This window comes from Salmo salar, chromosome 22 (genome assembly GCF_965601325.2).
Source record: "Salmo salar chromosome 22, fSalSal1, whole genome shotgun sequence".
Lineage (NCBI taxonomy): Eukaryota > Metazoa > Chordata > Actinopteri > Salmoniformes > Salmonidae > Salmo > Salmo salar.
This window is the reverse complement of record NC_138312.1, coordinates 3,499,260-3,527,235: the sequence shown is the minus strand read 5'-3', so window position 1 is coordinate 3,527,235 and position 27,976 is coordinate 3,499,260. Positions and strand designations below refer to the sequence as shown.

The window sequence follows — 27,976 nt, the reverse complement described above, 5'->3', positions numbered from 1 at the left end:
AATATTCCATCATTACTTTAAGACATGAAGGCCAGTCAATATGAAACATTTCAAGAACTAAAACCATCAAGCACTATGATGAAACTGGCTCTCATGAGGTCCGCCACAGGAATGGAAGACCCAGAGTTACCTCTGCTGCAGAGGATAAGTTCATTACAGTTACCAGCCACAAAAATTGCAGCCCAAATAAATTATACAGAGTTAAAGTGACAAACACATCTCCTGTTTAGCGGAGACTGTGAATCATGCCTTCATTTTTTATTTATTTAACCTTTATTTAACAAAGCAAGTCAGTTAAGAACAAAAATTCTTATTTACAATGACGGCCTACCAGCAAACAGTGTTAAATGCCTTGTTCAGGGGTCGATTTTTTTTTTTTACCTTGTCAGCTCAGGGATTTGATCCAGCAACCTTCCTGTTACTGGCCCACCGATCTAACCACTAGGCTACCTGCTATGCTAATGATCAAGTCGCTGCAAAGAAACCAATACTAAAGGACACTAATAATAATAAGAGACTTGCTTGGGCCAAGAAACACGAGCAATGGACATTAGACCAGTGGAAATTTGTCCTTTGGTCTGGTTCCAAATTTGACATTTTTGGTTCCAACTGCCGTGTCTTTGTGAGACGCTGTGTGGGTTAACGGATGATCTCCGCATGTGTATTTCCCACCGTAAAGCATGGAGGAAGAAGTGTTATGGTGTGGGGGTGCTTTGCTGGTGACACTGTCTGTGATTTATTTAGAATTCAATGCACACTTAACCAATATGGCTACCACAGCAATCTGCAGCGATACGCCATCCCATCTGGTTTGCGCTTAGTGGGACTATAATTTGTTTTCAACAGGACAATGTCCCAACACACCTCCAGGCTGTGTAAGGGCTATTTGATCAAGAAGGAGAGTGATGGAGTGCTGCATTAGATGACCTGGCCTCCACAATCACCCGACCTCAACCCAATTGAGATGGTTTAGAATGAGTTGGACCGCAATGACGGAAAAGCAGCCAAAAAAATGCTCAGCATATGTGGGAACTCCTTCAAGCATTCCAAGGGGAGCTGGTTGAGAGAATGCCAAGAGTGTGCAAAGCTGTCATCAAGGCAAAGTGTGGCTACTTTAAAGAAATATATTTCGATTTGTTTAACACTTTTTTTGTTACTACATGACTCCATATGTGTTTTCTCGTAGTTTTGATGTCTTCCCTATTATTCTACAATGTAGAAAACAGTAAAAATAAAGAAAAACCCTTGAATGAGAACGTGTGTCTAAACTTTGGACTGATAATGTATACATATATGAATTTATTATTGTTTATTTATTATTTTTCTTTACATTATCGGAAAGAGCCTGTAAGTACTGTAAGCATTTCACTGTTAGGCTACACTTAATGTTTACAAAACAAATACAATTTGGTTAGAATTTTGATTCGTTCACAAAGTTGCCTAGTCAATTCACCCCTACACCTATATGTACATATCTACCTCAATTACCTCGTACCCCTGCACATCAACTGGTATCCAGTGTACAGTGGGGGAAAAAAGTATTTGATCCCCTGCTGATTTTGTACATTTGCCCACTGATAAAGAAAGGATCAGTCTATAATTTTAATGGTAGGTTTATTTGAACAGTGAGAGACAGAATAACAACAAAAATATTGAGAAAAACGCATGTCAAAAATGTTATAAATTGATTTGCATTTTGATGAGGGAAATAAGTATTTGACCCCCTCTCAATCAGAAAGATTTCTGGCTCCCAGGTGTATTTTATACAGGTAACGAGCTGACCGCAGCTTGTTACCTGTAAAAAAAAGACACCTGTCCACAGAAGCAATCAATCAATCAGATTCCAAACTCTCCACCATGGCCAAAACCAAAGAGCTCTCCAAGGATGTCAGGGACAAGACTGTAGATCTACACAAGGCTGGAATGGGCTACAAGACCATCGCCAAGCAGCTTGGTGAGAAGGTGACAACAGTTGGTGCGATTATTCGCAAATGGAAGAAACACAATGATCTCAAGGCAGCTGGGACCATAGTCACCAAGAAAATAATTGGTAACACACTACGCCGTGAAGGACTGAAATCCTGCAGCGCCCGCAAGGTCCCCCTGCTCAAGAATACATATACATGCCCGTCTGAAGTTTGCCAATGAACATCTGAATGACTCAGAGGACAACTGGGTGAAAGTGTTGTGGTCAGATAAGACCAAAATGGAGCTCTTTGGCATCAACTCAACTCGCCGTGTTTGGAGGAGAAGGAATGCTGCCTATGACCCCAAGAACACTGTCAAACATGGAGGTGGAAGCATTATGCTTTGGGGGTGTTTTTCTGCTAAGGGGACAGGACAACTTCACCGCATCATTTAGGTGAGAACCTCCGCATCATTTGGGTGAGAACCTCCGCATCATTTGGGTGAGAACCTCCTTCCCTCAGCCAGGGCATTGAAAATGGGTCGTGGATGGGTATTCCAGCATGACAGTGACCCAAAACACACGGCCAAGGCAACAAAGGAGTGGCTCAAGAAGAAGCACATTAAGGTCCTGGAGTGGCCTAGCCAGTCTCCAGACCTTAATCCCATAGAAAATATGTTGAGGGAGCTCAAGGTTCGAGTTGCCAAACGTCAGCCTCGAAACCTTAATGACTTGGAGAAGATCTGCAAAGAGGAGTGGGACAAAATCCCTCCTGAGATGTGTGCAAACCTGGTGGCCAACTACAAGAAACGTCTGACCTCTGATTGCCAACAAGGGTTTTGCCACCAAGTACCAAGTCATGTTTTGCAGAGGGGTCAAATACTTATTTCCCTCATCAAAATGCAAATCATTTTATAACATTTTTGACATGTGTTTTTCTGGACTTTTTTGTTGTTATTCTGTCTCTCACTGTTCAAATAAAACTACCATTAAAATGATAGACTGATCATTTCTTTGTAAGTGGGCAAACGTAGAAAATCAGCAGGGGATCAAATACTTTTTTCCCCCACTGTATATAGCCTAGTTATCTTTACTCATTGTGTATTTATTCGTCCTGTTATTATTTGTATCTATTATTTTTCTCTGTATTATTTCACTGTAAATCTACACCTGTTGTATATGAAGCATGTGACAAGTAACATTTTATTTTATTTCACATAGCTCCCCCAGAGATCGTACCCTTGGGATCAACTGATCCTAATATTGGATCTTTGAATTCATGGTTGCTATGAGATTAGGATATCAGTACCTCCTTAGACAAAGCAATTGTAACAGTAGAGCAAAGGATGAAATATATGGTAAAATGAATGTCTGCAGTATTGACATTACGCTGAGTACATGATGCATGGAAGGCGTAGTCATAAATGTTTTAAAGTGTGTATTCTTATTTTACATTTACAGTTGAAGTCGGAAGTTTACATACACCTTAGCCAAATACATTTAAACTCAGTTTTTCACAATCCTGACATTTAATCCTAGTAAGAATTCCCTGTCTTAGGTCATTTAGGATCACCACTTTATTTTAAGAATTTGAAATGTCAGAATAATAGAAGAGAGAATGATTTATTTCAGCTTTTATTTATTTCATCACATTCCCAGTGGGTCAGAATTTTACATACACTCAATTAGCATTTGTTTAACTTGGGTCAAACATTTCAGGTAGCCTTCCACAAGATCCCCACAATAAATTGGGTGAATTTTGGCCCATTCCTCCTGACAGAGCTGGTGTAACTGATTCAGGTTTGTAGGCCGCCTTGCTCGCACACGCTTTTTCAGTTCTGATCACAAATTTTCTATAGGATTGAGGTCAGGACTTTGTGATGGCCACTCCAATACCTTGACTTTGTTCTCCTTAAGCCATTTTGAAACAACTTTGTAAGTATGCTTGGGGTCATTGTCCTTTTGGAAGACCCATTTGCAACCAAGCTTTAACTTCCTGACTGATGTCTTGAGATGTTGCTTCAATATTTCCACATAATTGTCCTGCCTCATGATGCCATCTATTTTGTTTAGTTTACCAGTCCCTCCTGCAGCAAAGCACCCCCACAACATGATGCTGCCACCCCTGTGATTCACGGTTGGGGATGGTGTTCTTTGGCTTGCAAGCCTCCCCCTTTTCCTCCAAACATAACGATGGTCATTATGGCCAAACAGTTCTATTTATGTTTCATCAGACCAGAGGACATTTCTCCAAAAAGTACGATCTTTTCCCCCATGTGTTTTGCAAACTGTAGTCTGTCTTTTTTTATGGCGGTTCTGGAGCAGTGGCTTCTTCCTTGCTGAGCGGCCTTTCAGTTTATGTCAATATAGGGCTCGATTTACTGTAGATATAGATACATTTGTACCTGTTTCCACCAGCATCTTCACAAGGTCCTTTGCTGTTGTTCTGGGATTGATTTGCACTGTTCGCACCAAAGTACGTTCATCTCTAGGAGACAGAACGCGTCTCCATCCTGAGCGGTATGACAGCTGCGTGGTCCCATGGTGTTTATACTTGCGTACTATTGTTTGTACAGATGAACGTGGTACCGTCAGGCGTTTAGAAATTGCTCCCAAGGATGAACCAGACTTGTGGAGGTCTACAATTTTTTCAGAGGTCTTGGCTGATTTCTTTTCTGATTTTCCCATGATGTCAAGCAAAGAGACACTGAGTTTGAAGGTAGGCCTTGAAATACATCCACAGGAACACTTCCAATTGACTCAAATTATGTCAATTAGCCTATCAGAATCTTCTAAAGCCATGACATCATTTTCTGGAATTTTCCAAGCTGTTTAAAGGCACAGTCAACTTAGTGTATGTAAATTTACTGTGAATTATAAGTGAAATAATCTGTCTATAAATAATTGTTGGAAAAATGACTTGTGTCATGCACAAAGTAAATGTCCTTACCGACATGCCAAAACTATAGTTTGTTAACAAGAAATGTGTGGAGTGGTTGAAAAACTAGATTTAATGACTCCGACCTAACTGTATGTAATCTTCCGACTTCAACTGTATGTAGTTACGTCCGTGTGCTGTACTTGTCTATTAATGTTATGTACAGTGCCTTGCGAAAGTATTCGGCCCCCTTGAACTTTTCGACCTTTTGCCACATTTCAGGCTTCAAACATAAAGATATAAAACTGTAATTTTTTGTGAAGAATCAACAACAAGTGGTACACAATCATGAAGTGGAACGAAATTTATTGGATATTTCAAACATTTTTAACAAATAAAAAACTGAAAAATTGGGCGTGCAAAATTATTCAGCCCCCTTAAGTTAATACTTTGTAGCTCCACCTTTTGCTGCGATTACAGCTGTAAGTCGCTTGGGGTATGTCTCTATCAGTTTTGCACATCGAGAGACTGAAATTTTTGCCCATTCCTCCTTGCAAAACAGCTCGAGGTCAGTGAGGTTGGATGGAGAGCGTTTGTGAACAGCAGTTTTCAGTTCTTTCCACAGATTCTCGATTGGATTCAGGTCTGGACTTTGACTTGGCCATTCTAACACCTGGATATGTTTATTTGTGAACCATTCCATTGTAGATTTTGCTTTATGTTTTGGATCATTGTCTTGTTGGAAGACAAATCTCCGTCCCAGTCTCAGGTCTTTTGCAGACTCCATCAGGTTTTCTTCCAGAATGGTCCTGTATTTGGCTCCATCCATCTTCCCATCAATTTTAACCATCTTCCCTGCCCCTGCTGAAGAAAAGCAGGCCCAAACCATGATGCTGCCACCACCATGTTTGACAGTGGGGATGGTGTTCAGGGTGATGAGCTGTGTTGCTTTTACGTCAAACATAACGTTTTGCATTGTTGCCAAAAAGTTTGATTTTGGTTTCATCTGACCAGAGCACCTTCTTCCACATGTTTGGTGTGTCTCCCAGGTGGCTAGTGGCAAACTTTAAACGCCACTTTTTATGGATATCTTTAAGAAATGGCTTTCTTCTTGCCACTCTTCCATAAAGGCCAGATTTGTGCAGTATATGACTGATTGTTGTCCTATGGACAGAGTCTCCCACCTCAGCTGTAGATCTCTGCTGTTCATCCAGAGTGATCATGGGCCTCTTGGCAGCATCTCTGATCAGTCTTCTCCTTGTATGAGCTGAAAGTTTAGAGGGACGGCCCGGGTCTTCGTAGATTTGCAGTGGTCTGATACTCCTTCCATTTCAATATTATCGCTTGCACAGTGCTCCTTGGGATGTTTAAAGCTTGGGAAATCTTTTTGTATCCAAATCCGGCTTTAAACTTCTCCACAACAGTATCTCGGACCTGCCTGGTGTGTTCCTTGTTCTTCATGATGCTCTCTGCGCTTTAAACGGACCTCTGAGACTATCACAGAGCAGGTGCATTTATACGGAGACTTGATTACACACAGGTGGATTCTATTTATCATCATTAGTCATTTAGGTCAACATTGGATCATTCAGAGATCCTCACTGAACTTCTGGAGAGAGTTTGCTGCACTGAAAGTAAAGGGGCTGAATAATTTTGCACGGCCAATTTTTCAGTTTTTTATTTGTTAAAAATGTGTCCCATAATTGTGTCCCACTTGTTGTTGATTCTTCACAAAAAATTACAGTTTTATATCTTTATGTTTGAAGCCTGAAATGTGGCAAAAGGTCGAAAAGTTCAAGGGGGCTGAATACTTTCGCAAGGCACTGTATTATGTCATGCTTTATGTTTTGTGTGGACCCCAGGAAGAGTAGCTGCTGCTTTAGCAGTAGCTAATAGGGATCCTAATAAAATACTAATGACTAGTAAAATGAAAGTCCTGAGAACGTCCTAAACAGGTCCTGACATGATGTCCTGGTAACTTACAGCGAACTAGCCAATGGTCCTCCGAGAACTTTCCCTTGGGAGCATCATGCGACCTCCCCTTGACCATCATGAAACGTCCCTTGTGGTCATTGAATGTCCCATGGATGTCCCACATCTTATCAGAACCAAATAGGAATCGTTCATAACATTCCCTAATCGACATCAAAATACCTTATTATAATGTTATACTGCAACCAACTGGGACCTGTGCTGAACGTACTGATATGGTCCCTAGGATAATGTCATTTTCCTAGAACATTCTTAGAATGTCAGTGGGATAACGTCTCGCCGAAACCCTTAAAGGGACCTAATGAGAACGTTGCCGAATGTCCTTAGGATGACCCTGTTTACTGGGTGTGCTCAAAGGTAAATACCAAATAGATGTCAATAAAATGCATTCTCTACAATTAAAATTGTCTGTTCATTCGCCACATTGTCTTTATTGTCAACTTGTTCATCTAACCTAGATGTTCTTTTCCCTAGACACCAGAAAGTGACTTCCAGCAACCGTTTTCCGATTTAAGTCAGGGCCATTGAACAGTTTGTCACTACACATCAAGGTAGATGGAAATTCATCGAGGTGTATAAGGGCAAACTTAACATAAGACAATACCGACTAGATACCAGGTTGGGCTGTCTGCATACACTATATGCAGTGTATGCAGTCAGATCTCCATGTACCAAGGCAAAGCTCCAATGCTAAGGAAAGCAACACCAAACACAGTGCCACAAAGCAACACATATATAAATGGGCACCTGCCCCATTGGAGAAAACAGCATTTCCTCTGAATCAAGAGCAAGCAAGCTGTACTCTGTGATAAGGTTTGGAGTTATGGAGAGGGGAGAGGTGGGGAAGGAGGTATTGTACCTCATCCTTTTGAAGTGCACACACACATGGCAAGCAACTCATATTTCCTCACAACACAGCATGACACAAGAAGCAAAAACTCTACATACACAATCTGTATGTTAAATGTGTAAATCTGTATGGTACATCTAAATGGTAATTGACATTCACAGACAATATATGGATGAACAAGGTTAGAACATGATTCCTTGTGGAATATGGCATAGATGTGTAGAAATGGGGTATATAGACATTACAACCACAGGTCATTGGTCTCTATCTAGCCAGACAGGAGAGTAGCCACCTCTAACTGGTATGATGTTCCATTCAGTGGGTTAGCGCACCGGTGACAAACAGTGAGGGTGGAGCATAGGCAGGTTGCACAACAGTTGTATGGAGGATGCTTGGGTGAGTAAATGCAGACTCAATTTGGAAAGGAAGGGAGGGGGTTGACATAATGTGTCAAGCTTTTGGATGTTTTGCTCAGAGACATATTAGAGCTTATCTTGACTCATCCCTATTGTAACGCAATAATTACACTGTATGCGTTCCTTGTTGTAAGTCAGACCTAAATATTTGAAAATAAAGTTCAGACATTGCAGTATTTGGCATGATAACTGAATAACTTAATTTACGGTCTTGCTTTACAGTTATAGTGAACAATTTTTGCATATGGCACTTGGATGATAAAAAGTACAAAATAATGTTCTTGCCTCAAGAAAAGAAAAATGACAATCATAAAGAGATCGTGGTAGATGCAAATAACCAAATATTTGTCAGATATTTGTGTTTAAGCCATGTCGATATCTGTTTTTCTACCAAATGTATAATGGAAAAATAGATACATATTCAATACAGCCTAAAAGATTAATAAGTCCATGAGCAAAACTACAAGACAACTATCGGTCAAACGAATGTCAGGGTTTTTTAAATAAACAAACAATGACAATAATAAGAGGGATGATAACCATACATACTTAGGGCACCAAGCTACAGTAGTCTCAATGGAATCAATGACAGCCAGCTACACTTTTGTGGACCAGACATGCAAACAAATACATTAAGATGAGGAAAGAGAGAAAATAAAAATACAAACAGAAGAAGTAGGAGGAAACAACCAAAGTAATGTATATAAAATAACAGAAGAAAGAAATCTGTCTATCGAGCAATAATCACCTTCACTGGGGATGACAAGTATGTACGGCGTGGTATTTTGTCCCCTACCTATTACCACTAAGAAAAAGGTTTATAATTCCCGGTCAGCATGCATGAGAGAAAAAAGAAACAAAGAAAATGTTTCTAAAAAAGTTGCCTTCATCGTTTCAATTTCACATTTAGCACAGTAGTAGGAAAAAAATCAAGTACTATTGCTAAAACACCTTGAAGAAAACTATGGGCAGTATGATTATACAGTATATATAGATGGTTGAATATATACTGCTCCAAAAAATAAAGGGAACACTTAAACAACACATCCTAGATCTGAATGAAAGAAATCATCTTATTAAATACTTTTTTGTTTACATAGTTGAATGTGCTGACAACAAAATCACACAAAAATAATCAATGGAAATCCAATTTATCAACCCAAGGAGGTCTGGATTTGGAGTCACACTCAAAATTAAAGTGGAAAACCACACTACAGGCTGATCCAACTTTGTTGTAATGTCCTTAAAACAAGTCAAAATGAGGCTCAGTAGTGTGTGTGGCCTCCACGTGCCTGTATGACCTCCCTACAACGCCTGGGGATGCTCCAACTCCTGGACAGTCTGTGGTGCAACGTGACGTTGGTGGATGGAGCGAGACATGATGTCCCAGATGTGCTCAATTGGATTCAGGTCTGGGGAACGGGCGGGCCAGTCCATAGCATCAATGCCTTCCTCTTGCAGGAACTGCTGACACACTCCAGCCACATGAGGTCTAGCATTGTCTTGCATTAGGAGGAACCCAGGGCCAACCGCACCAGCATATGGCCTCACAAGGGGTCTGAGGATCTCATCTCGGTACCTAATGGCAGTCAGGCTACCTCTGGCGAGCACATGGAGGGCTGTGCGGCTCCCCAAAGAAATGCCACCCCACACCATGACTGACCCACCGCCAAACCGGTCATGCTGGAGGATGCTGCAGGCAGCAGAACGTTCTCCACGGCGTCTCTAGACTCTGTCACGTCTGTCACGTGCTCAGTGTGAACCTGCTTTCATCTGTGAAGAGCACAGGGCGCCAGTGGCGAATTTGCCAATCTTGGTGTTCTCTGGCAAATGCCAAACGTCCTGCACGGTGTTGGGCTGTAAGCACAACCCCCACCTGTGGACGTCGGGCCCTCATACCACCCTCATGGAGTCTGTTTCTGACCGTTTGAGCAGACACATGCACATTTGTGGCCTGCTGGAGGTCATTTTGCAGGGCTCTGGCAGTGCTCCTCCTGCTCCTCCTTGCACAAAGGCGGAGGTAGCGGTCCTGCTGCTGGGTTGTTGCCCTCCTACGGCCTCCTCCACGTCTCCTGATGTACTGGCCTGTCTCCTGGTAGCGCCTCCATGCTCTGGACACTACGCTGACAGACACAGCAAACCTTCTTGCCACAGCTCGCATTGATGTGCCATCCTGGATGAGCTGCACTACCTGAGCCACTTGTGTGGGTTGTAGACTCCGTCTCATGCTACCACTAGAGTGAAAGCACCGCCAGCATTCAAAAGTGACCAAAACATCAGCCAGGAAGCATAGGAACTGAGAAGTGGTCTGTGGTCCCCACCTGCAGAACCACTCCTTTATTGGGGGTGTCTTGCTAATTGCCTATAATTTCCACCTATTCCATTTGCACAACAGCATGTGAAATGTATTGTCAATCAGTGTTGCTTCCTAAGTGGACAGTTTGATTTCACAGAAGTGTGATTGACTTGGAGTTACATTGTGTTGTTTAAGTGTTCCCTTTATTTTTTTGAGCAGTGTACTAATTTCAACAAGTGTCTGATAGCTTCCATTAAAGGAAAAAGGCCAAGTAGTAGAAGTGCTTCTAATAGCATCTTGGATCTAAAAATCTACTTCAGAGGAATATTTTAGAGGTTTGATTCTCAGTGCATGTGAATGGGACATTGGAATGCAAACATTGGTATTAACCGTTGATTCTGACTGGAAGAAGGATAAAAGGAGATGGAGTAAAAAATGGAAAAGAACACAAAATATGTTTGAACCTTGTGGCAGTTTCGATCCAAAATTGGACCTCAACTTTTATGGTGTCCATATTAGGACAGCCTCAATCTCAGCAACATTTCCTTGGTTTAGCGAACAAGAAGCTCAAGAATCCCATGTTAACAATTATTATTATTCGATTATATACAGTATAAAACTATAAAATCCATTCATATTGAAATAATCAAGCCGTGCATTTGTACTTGAACAGATGAAGGGTCACAAGGTTTAAAATGCATGTATTTTCCAAAGCAGACACATAATCAGTGTGTCTACAAGTATAGATTCCAATCACTGTAAAGAGCTAAATTCATAACATAAGGATGGTAAGAGAAAAGAAAGGAAAGAGCCCACTGATGAGGATAAATGTTTGACACAGACAAAAGAAAACAGGAAAATGAACAACTAAATAAGAAGATTATCGTCAATGCACAAATGTATGTATGTCTAAAAAGATAAGCAGCAACTTAAAAAGAAAATGGGAGGAAATCAAACAGAATAATTAAATAGTATGAAATGGGTGAACCATTTTTAGTTTTTGTCACCATCCATCACATTAATGGAGGTTGTCCTACGATTCTACTGATCATTAATGTGTTCTTTTATAAAGATGGTTCGGAGAAAAAAAAAGAAAAGAAGTGGAATGGAATGGAGAGTAAAGGAAAAGCTGCACAGAATCTTGGACTGTATAGACCGAAACCATGCAGGTTCAACACTGAAAAGATTGTGGGGCTTGTGGTCACGTATGCCTTTAAAATAGGGAAAGTCTACCTCTATGCAGGTGTACGTATACCACTCTCAAAACAATTAGCATTCATTGGGCCAAGTCGTTGTTAAACATGTATATCTCTGATTTCATTGCATCAAGTAATTTACTTCCTACGCATGGAAAATATAAGAAGAGTTCTCATACCTTTAGTAGCCAGTCTCACACAGTTGATTTTGGTTTCCTGAGAAGACAGAGACAGACATAGTTGTTCAATTATATTGTCCCAACACAGTGATGTCCATTACTCTTGTCACGTTCCACTGGACTTGGGGCTGAAATATAAAAAGATGGCACAAGAGAAGAATGGGAATGGGGAAAGGGTTCAGAAATACAGACATTTCAGTCATAGTAATGTGTACACTTAAAAACTGCTGACCCCGAAAGCAGTAAGGGCATTTGTGCTCCAAATGGCATCCACAAGATCAGTTGTGGGTCTCAACCTTTTTTGGTTACCATACCCTGTAAGTACCCCCTCATGTGCATTTTACCAGTAGTCCTACTGTATGTTCTTATAGCACCACTATAGCATTTGATTGAATAAAGCTATTTCTCTCCATCAACTTTAAACTCGGATTTCACATGAAGTTAGGAAAACCTAGCCCTATATCTAGGTGGATGGCTCGACGTCCCAGACTTCGTGTGGAGAAAAGCTATTAGCGAAACACTAAACCAACCACTGAAACGCCAACTATCATTGAGAGACATAATTGTCATATCTGTGTGTGCTGCGCTCAGGGCTGGCTGTCAGTCTGTTATTAGCGAAAGGGTCTGTAAAAGGATCTATACAGAGCCAACATGGCAGCTCAGGGCCTGTCACACAGATGCTACCATCGTTCATCACCCTCTCTGCTTCTCTTCCTCTGTCTCTTTCTCTCTTTAATTCCCCCTATCTCAATATCCCCCCATCCCTTTATTTCCAGTCCTCGGCCACCTCTAAAATAGGTCCCCAAATGGATCTCAGAGTGAGGAGATTAGTTACCCTGGCAACAATAATCTTGGCAAATAATTTTTCACCGCAAATGGCCATGTTAAATAAACTTTGAGGAAACCATCCCAGCAGACAGGGATGTCCTGAGGACATTCGGCGACGTTCCCATTAGGTCCCTTGAGGGTTTTCACATGACGTTATCCCTCTGACATTCCGAGAACGTCCCATAACGGTCCCAAAGGAACGTTCTCTAGGGGACCTTGTCTAGTTCCCTGTAAGTTCCCAGGACGTCACTGAGGATCATGTCAGGACCTTTTTAGGACATTCCAGGACTTTCATTTTACTAGTTCACAGGACGTCATGTGATGGTCCCTCTGGGAACGATCTCAAGGGGACCCTGGAAGTTTTTGTCTAGTTCCCAGTTTGTCCCGGGGACGTCAGCTGATGGTCTCAAAGAAACGTTCTCCCCAAGGCACGTGGTCCATCAAGGCCCTGATTGGTGAACCAATGATCAATTCACAGCTCTTTGTCTTTTGGTAATGGTACAGTGGTTGCTCCACTAAAAGTTTTGCGATTATGCTGCGGTACTTTGTGGTTTAGTACGTTACCCTGCATCAACACTTCATTGCTCCAGACCAGCTCAGAGGGAGTTAGAGCACTGATTATGCTTTTGGGTCCAACTGTGTCTCTAACTGACAATAAGTGGGTAGCATAAACCTAAATAGAAACTGATAATTGTGCATGAATTCAGTATTACTTACTAAAACTGTTGCTACACTAAGGTTTTTTGTATTTTATTTTGTTAGGATTATTTTGCTCTTACTGCAGTAGTGTAGCCCACTCCCGACTGGTCACGTTGTACTGCATAGCACGTTACCTTTCGGATAGTGACCTGAACGCACGAACAAAACGGAGGTATTTGGATATAACTATGGATTATTTGGAACCAAAACAACATTTGTTGTTGAAGTAGAAGTCCTGGGAGTGCATTCTGACGAAGAATAGCAAAGGTAATCCAATTTTTCTAATAGTAATTCTGAGTTTAGGTGACCCCGAAGTTGGCGGATGTCAAAATAGCTAGCTGTGATGGCCGAGCTATGTACTCAGAATATTGCAAAATGTGCTTTCACCGAAAAGCTATTTTAAAATCGGACATAGCGATTGCATAAAGGAGTTCTCTATCTATAATTCTTAAAATAATTGTTATGTATTTTGTCAACATTTATCATGAGTAATTTAGTAAATTCACCGGAAGTTTTCGGTGGGTATGCTTGTTCTGAACATCACATGCTAATGTAAAAAGCTGTTTTTTATATAAATATGAACTTGATTGAACAAAACATGCATGTATTGTATAACATAATGTCCTAGGAGTGTCATCTGATGAAGATCAAAGGTTAGTGCTGCATTTAGCTGTGGTTTGGGTTTATGTGACATATATGGTTGCTTAGAAAATGGCTGTGTGATTATTTGTGTCTATGTACTCTCCTAATATAATCTAATGTTTTGCTTTCGCTGTGAAGCCTTTTGGAAATCTGACAACGTGGTTCGATTCAGGAGAAGTGTATCTATAAAATGGTGTAAAATAGTCCTATGTTTGAGAACTTTGAATTATGACATTTTGTGGTTTTAAATTTGGCGCTCTGATTTTTCACTGGCTGTTGAATAGTGTGGGACGATTTCGTCCCACCTCCCCTAGAGAGGTTAACTAGGCAAGTTAGATAAGAACAAATTCTCATTTACAAGGACAGCCTACTCCTTCCTCCCCATCGGGGAATTGAACCCTGTACTCCCGACCGTCATGTTGTACAGCGCCATATTTTCCGTTCCAACCGAACGAAATCCAGAGGGTTTTTCATGGAATAGAAACACCATAATATTAATCAAATTAATTAAGCAACATTTCTTAAAATCAAGCCCATATACTATGTTCTTACAAAAAAAGGTTTTAAATTCTCTAGTACAACCACTATTGAAGGTTATCAAATGCTTCTCAAAGATACCCTTTTGTGGTCAAACCAGCACTAACTAGCATGGTACCAGAGGTTGGCACTTAAATAACGTGCCATAGAATCCTGCGGCACCACGTAAGCTGTGCTGCAGTAGGCTGCAACATTTAAAGTACAAACCACTGTAGGGACACCCACACAAACAAGCAGAGCTTTTAACAATGTTTTCAATTTACATATTTGACACAATTTGCAGTGGTGTAAAACACTTAAGTAAACATAATTTAAAGTACTACTTCAGTAATTTTTTGGTTATCTGTACTTTACAATTTATATTTTTTACTACTTTTACTTCACTACATTCCTAAAGAATATAATGTACTTTTTACTCCATACATTTTCCCTGATACCCAAAAGTACTCATTACATTTTTAATCCTTAGCAGGACATGAAAATTATCCAATTCACATACTTATCAAGAGAACATTCCCGGTCATCCCTACTACCTCTGATCTGGCGGACTCACTAAACACACATGCTTCGTTTGTAAATGATGCCTGAGTGCTGCTATCCATTATTTTTTTTAATTTTTTTAATGAACGGTGCCATCTGGTTTGATTAATTATGGATAGAGGGCAGTATTTTCACATCAGGATGAAAAGCGTGCCCAGAGTAAACTGCCTGCTATTCAGGGCCAGAAGCTAGGATATGCATATTATTAGTATATTTGGATAGAAAACACCCTAAAGTTTCTAAAACTGCTTGAATGATGTCTGTGAGTATTACAGAACTCATATGTCAGGCGAAAACCTGAGACAAATCCAACCAGGAAGTTGGAAATCTGAGGCTTGTAGTTTTTCAAGTGATTCCATATCCAATATACAGTGTCTGTGGGGTCATATTGCACTTCCTAAGGCTTCCACTAGATGTCAACAGTCTTTAGAACATTGTTTCAGGCTTCTACTGTGAATGGGGAGAGAATAAGAGCTGATGGAACTAGGTATCTGAAAAAAAGGCACGAGCTCAGTCACGCGCACAGCCTTGGGAGCGAGCTGAGTTCATCTTCATTCCTAAAGAAAAAGGAATTGTCCGGTTGGAATTTTATTGAAGATTTATGATAAAAAAACATCCTAAAGATTGATTATATACATCGTTTGACATGTTTCTACAAACTGTAGTATAACTTGTTTTACTTTTTGTCTGGACTTAGTAAGCGCGCCCCTTGCATTTGGAATAGTGAACCTAACGCGAACAAAATTAAGGTATTTGGACATAAAGATGAACTTTATTGAACAAAACAAACATTTACTGTGGAACTGGGATTCCTGGGAGTGCATTCTGATGAAGATCAAAGGTATGTGAATATTTATAATGTTATTTCTGATTTCTGTTGACTCCAAAATGGCGGGTATCTGTATGGCTTGTTTTGATGTCTGAGCGCTGTACTCAGATTATTGCAAAGTGTGCTTCGCCGTGAAGCTTTTTTTAAATCTGACACAGCGGTTGCATTAAGGAGAAGTGTATCTTTAATTCTGTGCATAACACTTGTATATTTTATCAAAGTTTATGACAAGTATTTCTGTAAATTGATGTGGCTCTCTGCAAAGTCACCAGGGGTTTTGGAGGCAAAACATTACTGAACATAACGCGCCAATGTAAACTGAGATTTTTGGATATAAATATGAACTTTATCGAACAAAACATACATGTATTGTGTAACATGAAGTCCTATGAGTGCCATCTGATGAAGATCATCAAAGGTTAGTGATTCATTTTAGCTGTTTTTTGTGACGCCTCTCCTTGCTTGGAAAATGGCTGTGTGGTTTTTCTTGTCTAGGTGCTGTCCTAACATAATCTAATGCTATGCTTTCGCCTTAAAGCCTTTTTGAAATCGGACACTGTGGTTGGATTAACGAGAATCTTATCTTTAAAATGGTGTATAATACTTGTATGTTTGAGGAATTTTAATTTTGAGATTGTTGCTGTTTTGAATTTGGCGGCCTGCACTTTCACTGGCTGTTGTCAAATCGATCCCGCTAAAGGGATTTGATCCGTAAGACTTAATATAAGGAATTTGAAATTATTCATACTTTTACTTTTGATACTTAAGTATATTTTAGCAATTAAATTTACTTTCAATATTTGACTGGGTGAATTTCACTTTTACTGAAGTATGACAATTGGGTATTTTTTCCACCACTGACAATTTGACATATCTTTATTCATACAGTAATTATTATTTAATTTAAGAGTGAGAAGTTTAGTTACCCCAGCAACAATTATATTGGCAAATCATATTTCACTGCAAATGGCCATGTTGAATAACCTTTGAGGAAATCATCCCAACAAACGGGACGTCCTGAGGACATTCGGCAACTTTCCATTTAGGTCCCTTAAGGGTTTCAGCATGAAGTTATGCCTCTGACGTTCTGGGATTTGAACCCACAACCTCTTGGTTCATGAGATTCCAATTTTCCTGATACACCACCATTTCTGTATCAATGACTGATTTCACCTGTAGGCCTATTCCTACACTTGGCACTTCAAAGTAATTCTCACCTCTGCTAAAAATACACTCAGGAATAACTATTATATTTATCATAGTGATTCAGCAGTAACATGAAAACAGAATAATATGCCCCACCAACATTAAACAACTACACTAAAAACCCAAACTCAAACAGCTGAAATAAGTAAATGAAATCAATGAGAGAATAGTCAGATTAACTGATCATTTCTGCAGATTTAGTGCAGATGGCACTCTTTTGTTAAGTGCAAATATGTATTATAGGTAATGAATGTGTAGTGGACTTCTGAAATTCTGCAGACTTTGTGGCACAGCAGAAAGAAATTTGATCCGTAAGACTTAATATAAGGAATTTGAAATTATACCTCAAATCCAGAGGTTGTACTTTCAAATACCAGGAGGGGTCATGTTGAAAAATGTGTACTAAGTGATCATGTCAAATATCATTGTCATTGTTTAGAGATTTTTACACTATTTTAGCTGAACAGTGTACTACTTACCTTAAAACCCCGATACCATTTCAGTACTTTATTTATAATGGTTTGGGTCCTGGGACAATCTGGTGAGATTCAGGGGATCATGACGCAACGTCCAACTAACTTCCTAAAGAAGTCCTTGGGGGAGTCCCTGGGACAAACCGGGAACCAGACAAAACCTCCAGGGGATCATGACACTGACTGAGTGTCCCAGGACAAGACAGACCCAACGTCAGACTGTCAATCATAACAATAACACTACTGAACTAACTCTTCCACAGCTCATTTTCAATTTTTTACCTGTTTTTCTCATTTTCTTGCGCTGCAAAGAAAACTCAGATTGAACAGAGTCTTGGATAAATGAGCAGACAGACAGAAGAGAGGGGAGGTGACCAGTGCAAGGCTATATACCAGTGCAAGGCTATATATATACTCCAAGCTTTGTCAGGCAAGCTGACAAGGCTTAAATAACAGGAGTACATCACTTAAACAAAGTGACAGCTGAGCTTTGCCTTTTGCCCCTCTAGTCCAATAAGGCAGTGACAAACTGTCAAGCACTTTTTTAGGATGATTCCGGGCTAGCAGAGGAGGAAAAAATATGTCACTCCAGGCAGTCCAATCCATTATTTGACCGATTCACTGAGTTTGAGTGACAAGCCTTCCGCTGGATTAGGACAAATTATTAAACCAAATAAGACAGGCATTAGACTATTTGCTTTTTCAAATAATCACATTGATTTAAAAAAATCCTGTGAGTATTACATCTTGTTTTCACATTTTATCAGTCAGCTAAGGCTATGTGGAGTTGGAGGATTTATAAAATTATGTGTGAATTGAAAAGACTTAGTTATCCCTCATACTACCAACATATTTTACATGCATGGATCACCAACTGGGGTAATTGTAAAACTATTGGAAAAAGCAACAATCATAGCAAAATATTAATTTAATTCTCATCAAAACATCATAAGACATTTAAATAATGTTATCGGGAAAAAAAAGAAAGACTTATTTTAGCAAAATTACAGTTAATTACAGTTAAATAAAAATGTATGTCAAACCTACTAATCCCTTTGAAAACATTTATTCTAATGTGTCAATTGACTAAAGTGTACATATGATCATTTTGGTACCTCAGTGCATCACAATGAGTAAATTAAGGTTGGGTTTGGGTTTGAATTACAAATATGTCAACCATCTTTGCCCAAACACGGTATAAAGGCCAAGCTCCATGTGCAAATCATCCTCTTTGAGACCGAGCGAATAGCCTTTTTCAGATTTTCCATGAATTAGCGTATTCAGTATTGTTTAAGTAGTGGCATAGTATCCACTAGATTTGAGTTAGATTATTATTGGCGTTAGTGTAGTAGTAGTAGTAGTAGTAATAGTAGTAGTAGTATAGTAGTAGTAGTAGTAGTAGTAGCAGCAGTAGCAGTAGTAGCAGTAGTAGTTGGCAGTGTTACCGTGACCATGCCTTCGGTTCACAAATGCATGCGAGGACCAACAGCTATCCATGGTTTGCAAGAACCCTACCATATGCAATAGGTGATTGGAATTTGTTGGTCCCTGAGTCTGCACAAGTAACGCTAGCTTTGTTAGCTGTCTCACAACTTCAACCTTGTGGAGATGTGCTTCCATACCAAGATGACGCTAACTGCCAATGCAGTTCCCACAATCTTGCTAGATGGTCAGATGGCATCCGACGCTACCACTTCTGCTGGCTGACAACGGTCATACCCGCGACCAGTGGTGGTGAGTATAGCTAGAGACTGCTGGATATGTATCTGGTTATGTATATTTTGATAGCAAATCATTATCACTATAATGCTAGTGAAGCAGGCTAGCTGAAGTTAGCTAGCTACCTAGTTAACGTTAGTTGGCTACCTCAATGCATCTTAGCTTTGGCTTGGAAACATAGTAACATTTCAAAAGGAGGCAAATAATTATTAGGAAAACCTTTTGTCATACGCTTCCAAGCCATAAGACTGCTGAACAACTAATCAAAATGCCACCCGGACTATTTACAGTGAGGGAAAAAAGTATTTGATCCCCTGCTGATTTTGTACGTTTGCCCACTTACAAAGAAATGATCAGTCTATAATTTTAATAGTAGGTTTATTTGAATAGTGAGAGACAGAATAACAACAACAAAAAATCCAGAAAAACGCATGTCAAAAATGTTATAAAATTATTTGCATTATAATGAGGGGAATACGTTTTTGACCCCTTTGCAAAACATGACTTAGTACTTGGTGGCAAAACCCTTGTTGGCAATCACAGAGGTCAGACGTTTCTTGTAGTTGGCCACCAGGTTTGCACACATCTCAGGAGGGATTTTGTCCCACTCCTCTTTGCAGATCTTCTCCAAGTCATTAAGGTTTCATGGCTGAGGTTTTGGAAACTCGAACCTTCAGCTCCCTCCACAGATTTTCTATTGGATTAAGGTCTGGAGACTGGCTAGGCCACTCCAGGACCTTAATGTGCTTCTTCTTGAGCCACTCCTTTGTTGCCTTGGCCGTGTGTTTTGGGTCATTGTCATGCTGGAATACCCATCCACAACCCATTTTCAATGCCCTGGCTGAGGGAAGGAGGTTCTCACCCAAGATTTGATGGTACATGGCCCTGTCCATCGTCCCTTTGATGCGGTGAAGTTGTCCTGTCCCCTTATCAGAAAAACACCCCGAAAGCATGTTTCCACATCCATGTTTGACGGTGGGGATGGTGTTCTTGGGGTCATAGGCAGCATTCCGCCTCCTCCAAACACAGCGAGTTGAGTTGATGCCAAAGGGCTCCATTTTGGTCTCATCTGACCACAACACTTTCACCCAGTTGTCCTCTGAATCATTCAGATGTTCATTGGCAAACTTCAGACGGGCATGTATATGTGCTTTCTTGAGCAGGGGGACCTTGCGGGCGCTACAGGATTTCAGTCCTTCACGGCGTGGTGTGTTACCAATTGTTTTCTTGGTGACTATGGTCCCAGCTGCCTTGAGATCATTGACAAGATCCTCCCATGTAGTTCTGGGCTGATTCCTCACCGTTCTCATGATTATTGCAACTCCACGAGGTGAGAGCTTGCATGGAGCCCCAGGCCGAGGGAGATTGACAGTTCTTTTGTGTTTCTTCCATTTGCGAAAAATCGCACCAACTGTTGTCACCTTCTCACCAAGCTGCTTGGCGATGGTCTTGTAGCCCATTCCAGCCTTGTGTAGGTCTACAATCTTGTCCCTGACATCCTTGGAGAGCTCTTTGGTCTTGGCCATGGTGGAGAGTTTGGAATCTGATTGATTGCTTCTGTGGACAGGTGTCTTTTATACAGGTAACAAACTGAGATTAGGAGAACTCCCTTTAAGAGTGTGCTCCTAATCTCAGCTCGTTACCTGTATAAAAGTCACCTGGGAGCCAGAAATCTTTCTGATTGAGAGGGGGTCAAATACTTATTTCCCTCATTAAAATGCAAATCAATTTATAACATTTTTGGCATGCGTTTTTCTGATTTTTTTTGTAGTTATTCTGTCTCTCACTGTTCAAATAAACCTACCATTAAAATTATAGACTGATCATTTCTTTGTCAGTGGGCAAACGTACAAAATCCGCAGGGGATCGAATACTTTTTTCCCCTCACTGTACATTGATCCCCCCCCCCTTGTTTGTTCCCTGCTGCTACTCGCTATTTATTATCTATGCAAAGTCACTTTACCTCTACCTACTGTACATGTACTAATTATCTCAACTAACCTGTACCTCTGCACATTGACTCGGTACCAGTACCCCATGTATATAGCCTCGTTATCGTTTTGATATTTTATTGTTATTTTATTTTAAATTGTATTTTATTTCGTAAATATTTTCTCAGCTCTGTTATTGTGGGTCTAGTGAAAAGCTTGTGTTCCTAGCTCCAACAGTGCAGTAATATCTAACAATACACAGAAATGCAAAAAGTAAATTAATGGAATTAAGAAATTTAGCAATATTAGGACAAGCAATGTCGAAGTCCGGAGTATAATATACACTGCTCAAAAAAAATAAAGGGAACACTTAAACAAACTTTGTGCAAGGAGGAGCAGGAGGAGCACTGCCAGAGCCCTGCAAAATGACCTCCAGCAGGCCACAAATGTGCATGTGTCTGCTCAAACGGTCAGAAACAGACTCCATGAGGGTGGTATGAGGGCCCGACCTCCACAGGTGGGGGTTGTGCTTACAGCCCAACACCGTGCAAGACGTTTGGCATTTGCCAGAGAACACCAAGATTGGCAAATTCGCCACTGGAGCCCTGTGCTCTTTACAGATGAAAGCAGGTTCACACTGAGCACGTGACAGACGTGATAGAGTCTGGAGACGCCGTGGAGAACGTTCTGCTGCCTGCAACATCCTCCAGCATGACCGGTTTGGCGGTGGGTCAGTCATGGTGTGGGGTGGCATTTCTTTGGGGGGGCCGCACAGCCCTCCATGTGCTCGCCAGAGGTAGCCTGATTGCCATTAGGTACCGAGATGAGATCCTCAGACCCCTTGTGAGACCATATGCTGGTGCGGTTGGCCCTGGGTTCCTCCTAATGCACGACAATGCTAGACCTCATGTGGTTGGACTGTGTCAGCAGTTCCTGCAAGAAGAAGGCATTGATGCTATGGACTGTCCCGCCCGTTCCCCAGACCTGAATCCACTTTGAGCACATCATGTCTCGCTCCATCCACCAACGCCACGTTGCACCACAGACTGTCCAGGAGTTGGCGGATGCTTTATTCCAGGTCTGGGAGGAGATCCCTCAGGAGACCATCCGCCACCTCATCAGGAGCATGCCCAGGCGTTGTAGGGAGGTCATACAGGCACGTGGAGGCCACACACACTACTGGGCCTAATTTTGACTTGTTTTAAGGACATTACATCAAAGTTGGATCAGCCTGTAGTGTGGTTATCCACTTTAATTTTGAGTGTGACTCCAAATCCAGATCTCCATGGGTTGATAAATTGGATTTCCATTGATTATTTTTGTGTGATTTTGTTGTCAGCACATTCAACTATGTAAAGAAAAAAGTATTTAATAAGATTATTTATTTCATTCAGATCTAGGATGTGTTGTTTAAGTGTTCCCTTTATTTTTTTGAGCAGTATATATATATATATATATATATATATATATATATATATATATATATATAAAATCTGCCTTGATGACAGCTTTGCACACTCTTGTCATTGTAAAGACTGTCCTGTGAGGATCCAGATGGGTCGGATCAGACCCTCTCTCACCCACAGAGGGTTGGGGTTTGACAGTTCACAACGTGTTGTAAATCAAAGATTAGAACTTTCAGCTATCTCCCTCTCTAAATTCACACAGGAATGTGCCTTTGTTTCACAGACGTTCTCCTGCCAAAACTCTAACACATTCTAAAGCGAATACTGGAACAATGTTTCTAACATAGTACATGAGGAATGGTTAGAGTCGATCTAAATAATGTCATTTTGGTTGTTATTTCGTGATGTCATTAAAAATGTTATAAAGGAAATACTGTAACTTGAAAAATATGTATACTACATGTACGACATCTCCATCCTCTACGTTGTGTATGAAATATGAGAAATGATGAAAGTGATTTTGTGGAGAGGCATGTGATTTTAGATACTATAAGAGAAAATTGTTTCTATAACTTTGTACAAGTGAGAAGTCACTGCCCCTTGAGTGAGGTCAGAGAGCTGTCCCTTTTGAATGAGCTATATAAAACGGTGTGTTAAGAATTTACATATCAGACCAGAAAGGCGTGTAGCTACAGCTCATGTCCAAAGTGGTTTGAATTCTGAAATCTCAACACGAGGTAAAGACGAGAAGCTCACCCGGACAATCACTGGTACGGCTGATTAGCTGTCCTTAGAAAAGTATCTAGAAAAGCGAACTGAAGTGGGACCATTCTACTACCCCGATTTCCGGCCCGTACCTCCGTCTTTTCTTCATGCAATTTTTTTAACCTTTACTTAACTAGATATGTCAGTTAAGAACAAATTATTTTTTTCAATGACGGCCTAGGAACAGTGGGTTAACTGCCTTGACAAGGGGCAGAACGACAGATTTTTTTGTGTGTAGATTGATGAGGAAAACATGTAATTGTTTTCCTCATCAATCTACAAACAATACCACATAATGACAAAGCAAAAACAGGATTTTTTTACATAAGTATTCAGACCCTTTGCTATGAGACTCAAAATTGAGCTTAAGTGCATCCTGTTTCCATTGCTCATCCTTGAGATATTTCTACAACTTGATTGGAGTTCACCTGTGGCACACACCTGTCTATAAAAGGTCCCACAGTTGACAGTGCTGGCCGCCCAGACAAACTGAGCAGTCGCCTTGGTCAGGGAGGTGGAAATGGGAGAACCTTCCAGACCACTGTGCCACTCCTGCATGCCGTTTTTAGAATTTTTAAGTAAATACAAATTTTAACATATTTATGTGGTAAAAATAACTACCATTTAAAGGGGCGGTACACCAAAATGTGAAATATACCTAATTGTATTGACAGAAAGTGATTCATCCATTGATCTTGAGAGACAATGACCCCAAAAAATGGCTTAGTTTTCTTTATTTACTTACCCCAAAGCCAGCATTAGTATCGCTGCTAGTGGAATAGTGAGAGTGGTAGGGCCTATAGCAGGATGCTTCAAAAAGCATGCATAATTCCTCAAAGTCAATTCAAACCAAATGTTGGAGCAACTCAAGTTGCTTCAACATTTGCGCGTGGCAACGGCCACATTTGCGCGTGGCAACGGCCAACGGCCAACTCAAGTTGCTTCCGCGCTAATGTGGCAACGACTATCGGCCAACTCAAGTTGCTTCCACACCGTTGTTGCGCTGCATTGGCCACTCGATCAAGTTCATATTTATTTCCAAAAACAGCATTTTACATTGGCGCGTGATGTTCAGAAAATGTTTGCCTCCCAAAACATCCGGTGAATGTGCACATTAATTTATAGAAATACTCATCATAAACGTTGACAAAATATATAACAATTATTTAAAGAATTATAGATACACTAGTTCTTAATGCAAACGCTGTGTCATATTTCAAAATAACTTTACGGAGAAAGCACATTGTTCAATATTCTGAGTACAGAGCTCAGCCATCAATGCAAGCTATACAGTTATCCGCCAAGTTCTTGCATCGACAAAACTCTAAATTAGTGTTATGAATCTTTCCTTACCTTTGCTGATCCTCGGCGGAATGCACTCGCAGGACTCCCACAAGAAATGTTAATTTGTTCGATAAAGTCCATCATTTATGTCCAAATACCTCCGTTTTGTTGGCGTGTCCAGACCATTATTCCAAAGGCACGATGCGGGAGCACAAATCAATAGACGAAAAGCTCAAACGTTCCATTACCGTTTGTAGAAACATGTCAAACGATGTTTACAATCAATCCTTAGGGAGTTTTTAACAAAAATAATCGTTAATATTCCAACCGGACAATAGCGTATTCATTACAGAAGTAAAATAAAAAATGCTAGCCATGCGTGAACGCGCATTAAGTAACTACATGACCTCAGACAGTCCACTGCTTGAACCGGCTGTTATTCCCTCAAAATTCACCATAGAAGCCTCAAACAACTTTCTAAAGACTGTTGACATCTAGTGGAAGCCTTAGGAAGTGCAAAATGAACCCTAAGTCACTGTGTGTTAGATAGGCAATCACTTGAAAAAACTACAGCCTCAGATTTCCCACTTCCTGGTTTGATTTTTCTCAGGTTTTTGCCTGCCATATGAGTTCTGTTATACTCACAGGCATCATTCAAACAGTTTTAGAAACTTCAGAGTGTTTTCTATCCAAATCTACTAATAATATGCATATTCTAGTTTCTGGGCCCGAGTAGTAGGCAGTTTAATTTGGTACGTTTTTTATCCGGCCGTGAAAATACTGCCTCCTACCCAAGAGAGGTTAAGTGGTCCCAGGAATAGGAATGTAACTATACTTTTGGGTCCGTCAAAGCGCTACTTTGTAGTGCCCCAGTGCTTGCCGCCCCCAACTTTGAAAACCCTTTTAAGTTGGAGGTAGACGCTAGTATAGAGGGGGTGGGTGTGGTTATTTTGCAGGAAGATGAAGAGGGAGTGGATCGGCCTGTCAATCTCTTCTCCCGTAAGTTCAACTCGTGTCAGTCAAGGTACTCCACCATTGAACAAGAGACGCTGGCTTTATTGGTAGCCTTACAGTTTTTTTAGGTATGTGTGGGCTCCAGTGCCTTGCCTGTACTGTTCTTCACGGACCATAATTATTTAGTGTTTCTAAAGCAGATGTACAATCAGAACTGCCAATTTATGCGATGGGCTCTGATTGTACAAGGATACAATGTACAAATGAACTATTAGAAGGGTCGGCGAATGTGGTTGCCGACGCTCTATCACGGGTCTAGTAACTGGGGATGCGTGATGGTTTTTGTTATTGAAAACTGGAAGTTTGCAGGTTTTGGGGTGGGCGTGTTATGTTCCCCAGTTTCTGTGTTATGGGTTTGTATGTTTGAATGTGTGTATTTCAGGAAATGGCTTCCTGAAGTCCAAAGCAGCTGATTGGTCGGCCCCATTTCAGATTGGAGCTCTGACCCCGCCCTCTCGTCAGGAGATACAGCTGCCTGCAATTACAAACTCCTTCTCCAGCTGGATAAAAGCCAGTGTTCCTTTGTTAGAAGGGAGAGCTTCTTGGATGTCCTGTGTTGGTTGTTGCTCAGAGACAGTTTTGTTGTAAAGTATTTTGTAGCCGCTATTTCTGAGGTATGTGTGTGCAAATAGGATTGTGTTTTGATGATTGAAATTGATCACTTTAAGTTTGTATTATACTGTTTTTGTTCCCAGGGGGGAAGGGGAAGGCACCTTGGGAGTGCTTACGCAAGAGGCCTGCGGGCATACATATACCCGTAGTACGTACCCTCTCTATGCACACTAGGTAAGACCTGGGCGTTACACCCCCTGTATTTTGGTTAGCATGCCAGGTGGCGCTAAGAGTAGGTAGGAGAGGGGTCTCTAACTTTTACTTTCTTTGCTATGGTTGCGTCCTGCCCCTTTTCCCCACGTTACCGTGTGAAGGAAATAAATTCCCTGTTAACGGTCAAATTCTCTGCCTCTGTCATCCTTACCAGCACCTACAATGCCATACCTCTTTCACTCCACAGGGAGTTGAGTTGTAGCGGGGTGTTGTATTCCCTCCACCAAGAGGTGTGCGTAACACAAGTGGTCATACCACTGACATACTTATGAGCTGTTTTGACTGCAACCAAGCAAATACAGTACGTAAGGTGATTTTGTACACAGTTATACCTCTCTCTGAAGTTGATCTGTCTATCTGGTCAATCTAATGCAGTTCCCCCTGCACCCTCTAAATTAATATTATGTCTCCAGAGAAACCTGGATTCAAATAAATCATTTTTTAGATTTTCCCTAGAATAACTACTTTTTTGAGGAATACTCAAACACAGCTTTCTGTGCATACCTGAGTTCTGTATTGCAGTTTTATCAAGTATTTATACCCTTGGCAGATTTTAAAATGCACGAAAATAGGGTAATTTTGGTTTTGTACATAGTCATACGATACGTGATATAGAAAAGTACAATCTTAGGCGAGTACATGGAGAGCTATATCTCTGTAGGTGATCTGTCTATCTGTTCAAAATCACTGGTACAGGTCCCCCTCCACCCTCTGGTAACTTGTTAGTATGTCTCCAGAGAAACCTTGATTCAAATAAAGGTCCTATTTATTAAATTACCCTAGGTGGAATTAGGTGTTTTTGGCTGGGATCCATATTACCTCAAAGAACTTGAATTTTTTTTAAAGTGCATTTTGATACAGAAAAACGAAACAATGATTAAAATGTATTGAGAAGTTGATTGACAATGTCATGACACATTTGAAGAATTGAATGAACCACCTTTGGGCTATGATCAGAAATATGTCTCTAGGGTCAAAATTACCTCAGTCAGAGTGAGGGGTTATTCAAAATACGTTGGATAGCCAAGTCTCAGTTTTTTTTCCCCCATCCATCTGTTACAACGTTTAAAGAGCTAACATCTGGTATTATCTGAGCACATAAAGGGAATGAAACAGATGTTAAACACAGATACACTACATGCTAAACTTGTCAATAAAGGGAATGAAACTGGTCAATATTGGTGCCAAACACAATTAACTACTGTAAATACCCTAGATTTTGAGCCTATAAAATAATACTAAAAACATACTGTGACAGACTGATCAGGAGAAGGAAATGGAGGTGAATTGGACACTCAAAAACACAATTAACGTAACAAGACAGGCAAAAGACTACAACTCACAACGAAATAGAAAGCAGGGAAGACAAAAAACCAACTGGAGATGGTCCACTCTAAGAATTGAATGGAGTAAAAGTCCTTGCCCAGAGAAGGGTGAGGTGAAGAGCTATGGTGAACGCTCTATACTCCAAAAGAAACCAAAAGGACTAAGTCAAGTTAGTCAGTGACAGACGTCTGAGTGTAATAATGACTTTCTTTGCTGAGGTCCAAAGAGATCCGCACTCC

At 40.6% G+C, this 27,976-nt stretch overlaps 1 protein-coding gene across 4 annotated transcripts in view; it reads right to left on the bottom strand.

Moving 5' to 3' along the window:
* The window catches only part of LOC106582631 (receptor-type tyrosine-protein phosphatase T), a 593,162-nt gene that overhangs the window by 201,343 nt on the left and 363,843 nt on the right, over nt 1–27,976 (bottom strand). For 3 of the 4 annotated variants that reach the window (XM_045705246.2, XM_082967334.1, XM_082967333.1), the window contains exons 8-9: nt 11,714–11,750; nt 8,791–8,847 (exon numbers count right to left, since the gene is read on the bottom strand). In XM_045705246.2, the coding sequence (XP_045561202.2) occupies nt 8,791–8,847; nt 11,714–11,750 (94 nt within the window). The remainder of the gene's footprint in view (nt 1–8,790; nt 8,848–11,713; nt 11,751–27,976) is intronic. The other variant, XM_082967335.1, reaches the window with a different exon arrangement.